At 39.4% G+C, this 12,384-nt stretch overlaps 1 protein-coding gene across 1 annotated transcript; it reads left to right on the top strand.

Moving 5' to 3' along the window:
• Positions 1 to 5,926: 5,926 nt before the first annotated feature.
• LOC119769581 lies at positions 5,927 to 7,175 on the top strand. Its single transcript, XM_038262541.1, has 3 exons — positions 5,927 to 6,293; positions 6,355 to 6,758; positions 7,038 to 7,175. Exons 1-3 carry the CDS (start codon positions 5,927 to 5,929, stop codon positions 7,173 to 7,175), a joined length of 909 nt encoding a protein of 302 aa, XP_038118469.1.
• The last annotated feature ends 5,209 nt before the right edge of the window (positions 7,176 to 12,384 follow it).

Here is a 12,384-nt window from a genome sequence, read left to right as displayed (position 1 = left end):
TAGACTCAAGTTGCTCTCAAGAAACCGTGATTTTTTTTATTTCAATGTTTTTCGACAACATGTATCTTTTTGTCAAAAAACATAATTTTCCAAAAATGTCACTTCTTCCCTTCAACGACGCCCACCACCAACGTCCCCAGCTAGGTCTATAAATATAATGTACTAATAAAAAGTTACCTGATTTTCATAAATCAAAAGGCAACAATTTCATACGCTCAAAGAATCCAACAAGTTTTCATCGATCTCACCTCCTCCCACCCACATCCAGCTTCGGTGAAGGAGGTTGCACGCTTGACTTTCCACGGGCAGAAGGAAATCCCTTTTCGTCGCCCCTTCCCAAAAAAAAAACACCCGGCGTCTCAATCGCTTGTCATTCCGCACGAAGAGAAGATCTCGGATACCTCTTCCTTCTCCTTGATATATCCATCAAAAGTGAATAAAGAACAAAAGTACCCGTCAAAGTGCCGGCCGGGGATGGGTCGGGTCTTTGTTATCAGACAAAACTTGGAAATAAGGTATTTCGTCAATATCTTTTCTTGTCTTCATCCGCTAGGGAGCTTTTGCGAGATGGAGTTGCTTTTTTTTGTAGGAAAAATATATTAATCGTGCAGATTTCTGTCATGTTTTTGATGGAAAATGTTGCCAAGTATGTTTTGGATTTGACTGATACTTTCCCTAAGAACGATATTTGTGCATCCATACAAGTCTCCATACAATTGAAATTAACAGAAAAGCTTCACAACTAAAAAAGTAGTAATCCAGCTGCGTGTAAATGGCCTGGGTGTAAAATAAATATTGCATTATTTTATGAAATTTTATGTAATTTTACACCCTAAAATATGTAGCCCGTCAGTATGGGAAACCTACTTGACCGAAATGTCAAGCTCATATATGCGTTTATTCTTTCATTTTTTCATCGGTCTGATGGCCAAGTGGGCTAAGGCGCCAGTCCTTACTGTTAGTGCTGGGTTTGATTCCCATCAGCTGCAACTTTTTTTTTTTGCAAAAATTGTACATGCAGTGTACACGAATTTAAAAACGACAAACGCATAAAAAGTTGCTCGTTGCTAAATTCGGTTATTTCTACACTTGTCGTATCAACTCAACTCAGCAGAACAAAACAATAATTCTGTCGGGGCCGGCGAATACGAATTCAGCTAATTCAGCGTTTTTTTTACTAAAACAATGAAAAGTTCTCTACAATTGCGCAAATTTATTCTAGATTTTTTATGAAATATCTCAGCAACTAAGGGTCGTATCAATTCAATTTTCAATTCGGTTTATTTGTGAATAATTAAGATTCAATGAGTTAATTAAAGTACATAACAGAGTTTTGGAGTTCCTTTCAGCTGTGTGTTACATCGTGATTCAATCGAAAGTATTATTACTTATAAATATTAAATAGAAGGCAAGACTAAGAAAAAGTTTTCAAAAAACCTACAGAAAGTGCAATGGGAAAAGGATAGATAAAGAGAAAGCTTAACACTAGATCACAGAGAAAATATCAATTATAGATGTGCTTGATCATCAGCTCCCCAAGGGCCAGGAATCGCTCCGAAACCGCGTCATCATCTCCCCCGCGAGAGCGAAGAACTCCGGCAGGGTAATGAAATCTTCCCCGGTGACTTCTTGCTGGGCCGCATTGCCGTTACCGGCAGCGACCACGCTGGCGAACGAACGCCCCCAACCAGGAGGGAACGCTGAGTTTTCCGCTGGAACCGTACGCTGTCCAACTGCAGGAACGGCTGCGCTCGTACTTCGCTGAGGAGAGAGGGACGCTGCTGCTTTCTTCTTCCTCTTTTCCTGCTCCTCGAGGTAGACCTTGCGCGCGACGCATCGGCGGTAATCGCCGGCATGGTTACCGTCACAGTTCGCGCACTTTAGCGCGGCTTGGTTTGTTCTGTCTTGTCCCACGAGTCCGCCTTTCGTGTGTACCTGTTACCGTTGTTTTGCGCGAGAGCACTTTTATCTCCCGCGGTTTTATTCCGGCGTCCGAAAGGTGTTTCTTTAGGTCGGAAACCGGACTGTCATGTTAACCCTGCAAGACGACCTTGACAGGGGGCTTCTCGGGGTCGTATGTGTAAAAGTTGAAGTTGCTACGCTTCAGTTCTTCAAGCACCAGGTCGAAATCTTTTCTGTTCAGTGTGATCACTTGCACTGCCGACTTACCGATTTTCAGACAATATCCGAGGCCTTCCAGCAACTCGTCAACATCGTCCGCGTCATCGTCGTCGGTAGTGCTACCGTCGGTGTTGTTGTTGTTGTTTTCTTTATCGTCGCTCAGCATCTGGAACTCGTTCCTGATGGGGATGTTGGCGGATGTTGATGTGCCACTGGTTGTGGCACCGGAAGTACCGGAACGGGTTCGCACTGGTGATCTTGGAACATATCCGAGATGCAGTAATTTTTTGTCGATGCCTTCTGCGCTCACGCTCCCCTGCCCGATGGCGGTCGACACGGCGTTGGTTTGTTTACCTTTTTGCACAAGGCCGGTAGACGAACTTCGCGGGTTTTTCGAGGCCGCACTCGAACTGCCACGGCCACGGCCAGCCTTTGGCATGCTGGATAAGCAAACTCGCGGTTAATCACAATCAATTACGGCGAAAAATTTCGAAAAAAAAACGTTAGAGCACTGAGCACTTTACTGCTGCTTGCTCTCGTGTGTACACGGAGGTCGGGGTCGTATCAACAAAGTTCAAAAAAGCAAAATATAGAGAATTTTCTCAGCTTTTCAAAAATATTTTTTTGAAAAGTGCGCCAACATGTGCACTAATTTTCAAAAATGAAAAACAGTGACTATTTTCAAAAAAGTCACCTAAAAATGGCTTTAACTTGAAAACGGTGCACTTCATCAAAATTTCACTTAAATACTTTTTGATTGCAAATTTGATTTAACACCGAAAAATGAAGTCGAAAAATGTTTGCGAACAATATTTCGATAAAAAAAATCAGTATTGATTCTAAAATTCATAACTCGGTCAAAAATTTTTTGCACATTCTACCACAATTTCTGAAAAGTTAAACAAAAAATCACCAAAAAAAATTACCGTGTATCATTTTTTTCAGTGTAGTCCGTATCCATGCCTACAACTTTGTCGAAGACACCAAATCGATCAAAAAATTCCTTCAAAAGATACAGATTTTTTAATTTTCATACATCATTTTTGTATGGACAGCTGCCAAATTTGCATGGAAAATCATATGGACAAACTAAAGATGCAAAATGGCTTCTTTGGGCATACCGAAGGCACCAAAAAAGTTTCAGTCGGATTAAAAATTATAAAAATTAAAATTCTAAAAAACAGACCGATTTCATAGAGAATTGCTCAATACTAATGTTTCGTAAAGTTTCACATAAATAAGTGCTAAATTTACAAATAAACTTACCAAACAGAGTTATCAAAAGTTCCAAATCGCTTCAAGTGAGTTGAAGGCACTTCAAAATGACAAACGAACAACTTTCAACTAATTACTTTATCAAAAATCAACCAAACTTAGTATATTAATGAGGTGTTTGGCCTTAATTTGTATTTTTTTATCACAATTTCTTGGCAAACCAATGTCAGGGTCGTAATAAAGACATTCTCCCGCGTTTGTTGATATATACACTCAAACCCCGGTGGTTTGACACCAATTGTTGTCAAACGAACGGGGTCACTTTTTAGTTTGACACCCCTTTTACACGGAGTTCACACACACTACTGAACGTTTGTTTTGGTAGTGTGCGTGAGCGCCTTATAAAAATTGACAGTTCGTCACTTTTTAGTTTGACTTTGACCAACCAACGGGGTACAAACTAAAAAAGTGTCAAACGAAAAAGTGACCAACCACCGGGGGTTGAGTGTATAAGTTGGAAATTTGCTAAAAAATTAGGGATTATAACAGCGAATGATGTTTCCGTACAGGGCTGTACGGACATTTTTTTTGATACACTGTATTTTTTACTTTCAGTTGAATTCCCATATTTAAAAAAAAATCTAGCATGTTTAGGATGCTCCAGGCAACCAGAGGCCCAGTCTTCAATGTCTCTTAGGCAAATTTATTGAGCATAATCATGATCATGAGAGACCACCCAAAGTTGTCCTTCTCCGTTGCTGAACAGGGTTGTAATGTCCTGACAGCACTGCCAGTCATAGCTTCAACGATGTAGTGATATTTCTCTTATCAACAACATGCATGAATGCGCTGAACAGATAAAACACTGGTGCGAGTAGGTAACAGCCGGTTGGACTCCAACGGCGCCCGCCATGTCAGTTTGTAGATCTCGGGAGGTTGGGGCGGGAATGTTAGTTAACACAGGTTGCTTCGAAGGGTTAGTTCTATAAGATACCCCAATCGTGTGCAGATAAGTTTTGCTAAATGTATTATTCCCAAGGCAAGCAATCGGACGCTGCTGTTGAGACTATTGGCTGTTGATAAATTTAACAAAAATCAATTATTTTCAGTCATCCGGTTGTAGACAGAAAAACCAAAATAACATCGAATTAAATCGTGAAATATTACACTCATCATAGCATTTTAAACATAGAGTAGACATCAAACTTTTGCATTATTATAAGATACGCGACCAGTAAATGACTGACAAGTTACGATGTTATAAATAGGACTTGAAATATCGCGTTGAAACAATATTCATTGCCGTGGTTTACGAGCTCTCTTATAGGCTAATTTATTGGAAATTTTCTCAACTTTTCGAGACAAACATTTTTAGGAATGGACAATGTACGAGTAAACTTGCTTTTTCCACATTTTTTTTTAATAATATCTACTTTTCTATGGCCTAAAAGTTGCAGATTGTTGTCCCCTAAAACAAAAAAAAAACAAACTTTGCCAGAAATAGCAAACCGATCAAAAATTTCCATCAAAAGGTTCAAATTTCGTTTGGACAGTTGCCAAAAATGTATGGAACCATAAATGGGTGAACCAAAGACAACAAATGGCATCTCTGGTCATAGGGAAGACTCCACTAAGTTTGAGACAATTCTAATTCATTCTTATAGGAGTTCCACTCTATATTTTTCCATCACCGAAAACTTTTCAGGAAGCACGTCCAAATACTGCTACCGCTGACGCCGAAAAAAAGGATAAAAAGTTTTACCTTTTTATTAATGATTAAATTCATTTTCCCGCACTCCCCCCAGCAAGATGCTGCTTTACGTTGTGGGCTCCTCGAATGGATCATCCATCCCAAGTAGGATTTTTTTATATATTTTTTCTCCTCCTGCTATTGTGCGTAAAACAACACCAATTCGGGACTCCTAGAAAGTGCCGTAAAAAGGATCAAGGACCGTTACGAAATGAATTCGTTTTGATTATGCGATTGCCCGTTTTGCTGGGGGCTGTTTTTGGGATATCAATTTTAGGGCGGGCGCTTATCATAACTGGTGGAGCTGGCTGGGTTTCGGAGGGGAGTGGAAAGTTTTTTATTTTCATTTGAAATGGATGGGTTTTACGGGTGCTGGGGTTGGAAAAAACGAGTTAAAGTGAAATTGAGAATTTCCACCCCAAAAAGTATCATCCAACTCAATCATCGTCATTAGTGAGCAGATCCTAAAAGTTGTAATTGACTCGGGCAGGTAATTGCTGCGCATTTGGTTTTAATTGGTGAAAGTAATGTTTGTTTGTGGAATATAGGTGGAAACATATATGTCTATTTGATATACTATGTGCAAATATGTATATCAGGTTGAAATTGTTTTTCTTTTTTAATAAATCGATGAGGATTTAATTAATACCACAGACAAACAGACGTAAATCTCTTTTTAATTCCAACAATCAGGAATATAACGGCTGATTTGAATTTAAACTTAGTTCTCGGATTATCCACCAGAATAGGATGGCGCTGCAATCAAGGCACACTTTCAAATGACGTTTAAGCTAGCGCGCCAAAAGTTTTGTTTTTTTCTGCTGTTACTTGAGTGTGAGGATGGACCAGTTTGAAGAAGATTGGTCGGTGGAATTTTTGGATTCGGACCCGCCTCCGGGTGTGGATTCCGCTGAATGGTCTGTTGAGCATTTAGATAATCCTCAATCCTTCCCGGCCGAACCGTTAGAAGAAGAGACGCCGGATTGGTTTGAAAGTTTTATCACAAAACACGAGCTACAGGATGAAGATATGCCGGATGCGAACTGCGGAAGTCTACTGCTAGACCGACACGAGCCACTGGACGAAGAAATGCCGGAAGCTACGAGTAACGATTCCGGTGTTCTGAACATCGGAAGATTCTTAGGCAATTCCAACAACGAGACGCCGTCCCATTCAGCTGATTTTGTTATTTCATCCGTCGGCGTTGGTAAATTTCAACTAGATCTTGAATGAATGCAATTAGAAACTGAATTTGGTCTACATTATAGATGGTGTACCCCAACTTGACCAGGTGAATGGGTTAGGCAATGCAGTGTCCACCGGAATCGCCTCGCCAACCTCGAGCACGCAAGAGACCGCGAGAATCTTGACTCCGTCGTGGTTCTCAAATCCGGCCTTCGTGAATGACGCGGTGTCCAGCGATGTCAGTTGCGCGACCCGGCCGACTTCGAGGACGCAAGAGTCCGCGAAAATCTTTACTCCGTCGTGGTCCTCAAATCCGGCCTTAGTGAATGACGCGGTATCCAGCGATGGCAATTGCGCGGCCCGGCCGACTTCGAGCACGCAAGAGACCGTGATAATCTTAACTCCGTCGTGGTCCTCAAATCCGGCCGTCATGAATGACGCTGTGTCCAGCGATGGCGATTGCGCTTACCACGATTTCAGCAACTCGGTATTGACAACCCGGCCGACCTCGAGAATGTTGACTCCGTCGTGGCCCTCAAATCTGTCTGTCTGTGGATGAACCGGTGTCCAGCGATGGCAATTGCGCGACCCGGTAAGGTTGAAGATGTAGGTATAGACCGTCGACAACAAGGTCAACCTGGTCTCATACGATTATTTGGTTGCTTGCAAGTGGACTAAATTGCTTGCCGAGAAGGTAGCTTAACCTCACGCCAAGAAATTTATTATTTAAACTCATGGCCAATTTGTGGGCATTGTTCACAAACAGCGCAGTAATACCCAAACCACCCTCAAACTGGTGCATGTTTCCATCAACCTCTGCAGCCTACACGAATGTTTCCTCGGCAAGATTTACCTAGTGCATGGCCGCAATCGGACGCGGACGTGGACCGTCTGCGTGAGTTAAGAATTTGAACTTCTTGCATTCTTCTCACATGTTGGTAAACAAATGTAAATGTTAGTAAACAAATCTCCCTCCTCTCACTACAACAAGAGTGACCGCGTTCACTCACACACTAACCAATTCTCATATACAGTGATGCTTAATGCTAGTATTGGCCACCAGATCGAGCTACTAGCTAACCTTTTTCCATTTTTTTTGTGATTGATGGATTTTCGTTATATTTGTTCAATGATTTACGTCTGTTTGTCTGTGTTAATACTGTTTGATTCGGCTTATGTTTCGAAGTGGCCTTCATAAAACCAAATAAGCCACTTGGTTAGGATACGTCCATTGAAGTCTCCATACAAAAAAATATCTAATCATTATGGTGTCTTGGACAAAATTATTGTTATTGACTAAGATTACTAAGAATAAAAGAGACACTCTAAAAAAACTTCACTTATTTTGTCAAAGAACTTTGAAGAGTATCGGAACGGCATTCAGTGGATTCAGTGACAGTTTTAACCGTATCTACTGTTTACACGATTTAAGGTCGTAGATGTAGATCATCCATTCTTAAGGAAATTACTGTCAATAATGGTTCTGAATTCAAGGTCCAGAAAAAGTAAATTGGCATGAAAAAACAATCACGATGTGTCAAACGCTTCTACAAAAAAAAACACAAAGAAACCCGTTTATTGATTGATACGTTCTGAATCAAGATTTGATTGTTTTTTTTTTCTAAAACAAACATGGCCGCCAAATGGCCGATACACTGAAAGAAAGGCACATCGTAATATCACATGTTTCACACATGATTCTGCCCCATTCGACTTAGCATGTGAATGTCACGTGTAAATCACTTGAAAAAAATTCATCCCGCGACGCGGTAAATTCAAAAGAAAATCACGTTAACTTAACGTGGAGATACACTTGAATTTGCAATGATGTTCTTGTGAATTTTAAATGAAATTCCATTGGATTTTGAGTGATTTTTCGGTCGTAATAAAATATAATAAAATAATGTATTATTATTTTTTAATTTTATTTGTACATCCTTCAGCTCAAAAATACAATAAAACAGAACAAAAATTCACGCCACTGGTCTTCTTTTTAATGACGACGTCGACGGTGTGGAATCTTTTGAATCCGCATAGGAAAAGCAGCACCTTCCGCCCACGCCAGGATAGTTGTGTTTCTTGTGGCCATCGCGGGAATCAGCAGTAGCATTGACAAAAACTGCTCCCAGAAAATCATTTTTCCTCGGCTGACCGTATTTTTTTTCTCAGAATAGGGTACGTTATCCATTAGTGGACCCCTTTCCTATAGTGGACCCTCTGAAGGGTTTTTGATGAAAAATTCAATAAAATCACAATTTCAAGCGTGTTTTTGTCTACAAATCTTTTATTTGGCATGTTCAGCATAATTTAAAAACAATGTTGACTGACATTGAATTGTCCTTTTCACCAAAATAAGTGTTTTGAGTTCGACATCTGAAATCAGCCATGGCCACTAGCATTTTCACAACAAAACTGCATTTATATTTTATGATTGAATTAACCATCCAATCATTTTTTGACTGATTATTTAATTTCAGCAAGTCGAAATAATGTAAGTTTAAGGATCTTTACTAAAATAAAGCGAAGAACTGCCATTTTCGAGCAAAAATTAGGGGGGTCCAATATAGGACAACGAAATCCAAACTTTTCCAAAAGTGGACCCCTGTTAATTTAATCTTCAAAAATGAAGAAAACTGTGTATTCAAGCAAAAGTTTCTCTAAAACATACAATAAATGCTTGTTGTTATCAACCTAAACGCATATTTTTTTCAATTATGAGTATAAATATAGCTGTTTTCATGTTAAAAGTACCAAAAATGCTGAAGCCGTGAAAATTTATAATTTATCAAAACTATAGTTGATTGTACTTAACTGAAGCATCATAAATGCAGTTTGAAATGATATTTTATAATAATAAATCAATAACAACACATTTTTTTAAAATAAACATGCGTGATTTTATCAGGAACTGTAAACAAATCTATTATTTAGTTTCGTTCAACCATTTATGTAATTAATATGGAAAAAAATGCATCAAGATAACTTTTTTTAATTATTTTTGTGTTTATAGTGGTTTTCGAAACGTTTTCTCTGATCTTTTTCGGAAATAAATGTTTTTAAATGTCTGTTAAGTTTTTTGTTGTTTAAAGCTAAATTTGTTAACAAAACATATTTGTTTATAATGAAAAGTGAGCAAAATCCATCTTTTATTCATTATATCTAACATTAGACCTACACCATGCATCAAAACATCAAATATCGGTTAAATTTGGTATAAAAATAACAGTTTGCCTATAGTGGACCCGGGTCCACAATCGGATTATGGACCCGGGTACACTATAGGAAAAGGGGGTCCATAACAAGGCAAAAAAACTTTTTTTTCAAATGGCTATTTTTCTGCTCAAAAACAAATAACTGATGAAACAAATAGTCAAAATTGTTCAAAAGACTTCAGATTTCATTGTTTTGTACAAAGGGTTATGAAAAAGTGCTTAAAATATTGAAAATTTGTGAAAAATGTGCATCGGCTCTACTAGGGGGTCCACTAATGGTTAAAATACCCTACAATTCCGGATCGTGATTCCCTGCAAAAGTGATGAAATATGTATTATATTAATTACTGTTACTATAAATAAGAGTTTGTTAGTGCTTACCATGATTTTTTTTCTATAAATTTTCGATACAGATGGGATTTTATAGTAAAAACTTAGTTTTAATTTAGAGCTCAAAGACCGAGCATTCGCTTTGCCGCCATCTCACTTTACGAAATCACCGACTTTTTCGACATTCAGCTTTCCAAACATCAACTTATGAATCTAACGTGACTTCCACTTCAAACCCAAAGGATATGTTGATTGGGGCAAATCAAAGTGCAAATAATTTGGATCTCACGTGACTTTCACTTCAAAATAGAAGGATAAGTCGATTGGGGCCAATCGATGTGCAATTCATCTGCATCTCACATGAACACCGTGCGAAATGAGATTGAATTTTGTTTTTGCCAACGATCAGCTGGTGCTAAGTGATTTCCACATTCATCTGACATGAAAAGCATGTGAGAGTCAAAGGAAAAGCATGTGAAGTCATCGTTTTGGTTTTTGGACTAGCTCACGGGAAAAAGCATATGATTTTGCTATGTTGGTTTCTTTAAGTGTAGAGGAGAAAAGCAACTCGCGACTAAATTTTGAGGCTAGGAATTTTGACAGGTATGATTTTCATAAAGTATTCGCCTCCTTTTCTCTCCCATCATAAAACTGGGGACAATAGAGGAGAAAAGCAACTCGCGACAAAATTTTGAGGCTAGGAATTTTGACAAGTATGATTTTCATAAAGTATTCGCCTCCTTTTCTCTCCCACAGAAAACCTGGGAACGAGGTAGCTGTCAAACTAGGCCAAAATGTTAAAGTCACTCACAAAATGAACTTTGAGTGATTTGAGTTCATTTCTGACGTCACGATTTTCTCCTCTATAGGCAAGAAAACCGTGACGTAGCAAATGAACTCAAAGAACTCAGTATTCATTTTGTGAGTGCCATTTGAGTGGTTTGACAGGTGTCAAATCGGGACTTAGCATTTTTTTTGAATTTGAATTTGCTTCCGATTACGCGAAACGTCATAATCCGAGTTTTTTTTCGTATTAGTGTGCTTGTCCGTGCTTCTGGCCGTGTTCGTGTACGTGCACCTGACCACGTAGTTGCCTGTTCCTGATCGTTCCCGTGGCCGTGCTCTAGGCCGTGTCCTTGTCCGGACTCCTGCCCGTGTTCGTGCCCGTGCTTCTGGCCGTTTTCGTGTCTCTGGCCGTGTAGGTGTCTGTTCCTGGCCATTGCCGTGGCCGTGTCCTTGCCCCGTGACCAGGAGTGTTTGTGTCCATGCGAAACGGAACATCCGGAACAAAATTATAATTTTAATTACTAAGTGCCGGAACTGACACCTGTCAAAAAAGTTCATTCGGTTGTTTACCTTTGAGGTTAAGTTCCGAGCTTTTCTCCTTTATAGAGTTATCTAAGCCCGATCTCACGCACACTAGCACGCCATTTGTTTTGCTGGCCGGTACAAAATTTAACCTCAATCTTTTTCGTGTACGTACACGCAATACATGCGCACGTAGATAACTCTATGTAGCTGTCAAACTAGGCCAAAATGTTAAAGTCACTCACAAAATGAACTTTGAGTGATTTGAGTTCATTTCTGACATCACGATTTTCTTCCCTATCGGGAATGATGCCTTTCAGAGCCTTAATCTCGCAGTATCGTCATTCTTTTGTTATAAGCTATCACTCAAAATATTGTTCACCCAACCGGACCCTAAGATGACAGTTTTCGTGAGTTGCGCGTAGTCACCGACAGATGGCAAGTGGAACTCGTCGGAGTCCGCCCATCAAATACGCAACTCAAAATTTGCAAAGGATACTTTTCTTTCGTGACGGCTTTTGCGGCACGCTCACTTCAACTGTTCTAGACTAATATTTGAACGTGGCGTATCTCTAAACAAGTTTTTAAAGAAAATGATTCCAGAATGCTTATTTTGTCGTTTTAAACCAAAACAAGGCAAAATCTCTATTTATTTAAACTATTCGCCATTTTCAAAAGTTTGGCTAGATAATATCGAAGGCCGCCATCTTAGGCCCACTGGGCCCACAAAACGGGGTACGCTCAGTTTGTATGGAAGCTGTCAACATGCTCCCGGGCTGTGTTCACCACAGTGTTGCATGAAAATATAGGTGATTTTTTTCCATCTGTATGTTCATGTCAAATCTACGTGAAACTCAGGTGACTAAGCTCCATCAATTTCCAAGCGAACCAATACAACCATATGCCCCATCACAAGAATTTCACGTCAAAGTTGCAACAAATTCACGCAGGTTCTACCTTCTGGGAATGTTACCATCTCATGATTTTCTAGTGGACTTGAAAGTACGGGGCGCTGGGGGGATGGTTTTTTTTTGCTTTTTTTGTTGTCTGGGATTTCTGAAGAATTTAAAAAAGGGCTTGTTATTTTCACATTTTATTTTCATAATTTGACTATTTTCACTGATACTAACACACATTACACATTGTTAATTAAGTCACAACACACTTTTACACTCTTGGCACAATATACATAATATTTTCATTTGCTTTAAATTGTCCAATATCAGCAAGTTTTTTTCACACACGCGACTGGTCTGCGTTTCC

The sequence above is a fragment of the Culex quinquefasciatus genome, chromosome 1 (assembly GCF_015732765.1).
Source record: "Culex quinquefasciatus strain JHB chromosome 1, VPISU_Cqui_1.0_pri_paternal, whole genome shotgun sequence".
Taxonomy (NCBI): domain Eukaryota; kingdom Metazoa; phylum Arthropoda; class Insecta; order Diptera; family Culicidae; genus Culex; species Culex quinquefasciatus.
The sequence above is the reverse complement of the archived record's forward strand: the minus strand, read 5'-3'. Positions and strand labels throughout refer to the sequence as shown.

Bases quoted from the DNA above. Each gene is read 5' to 3' on its own strand.
- LOC119769581 (XM_038262541.1), top strand. From the start codon at position 5,927: ATGGACCAGTTTGAAGAAGATTGGTCGGTGGAATTTTTGGATTCGGAC. The intron at 6,294-6,354 runs GTAAATTTCAAC...TCTACATTATAG, and splicing joins TATTTCATCCGTCGGCGTTG to ATGGTGTACCCCAACTTGAC. The intron at 6,759-7,037 runs GTATTGACAACC...GTTCACAAACAG, and splicing joins ACCACGATTTCAGCAACTCG to CGCAGTAATACCCAAACCAC.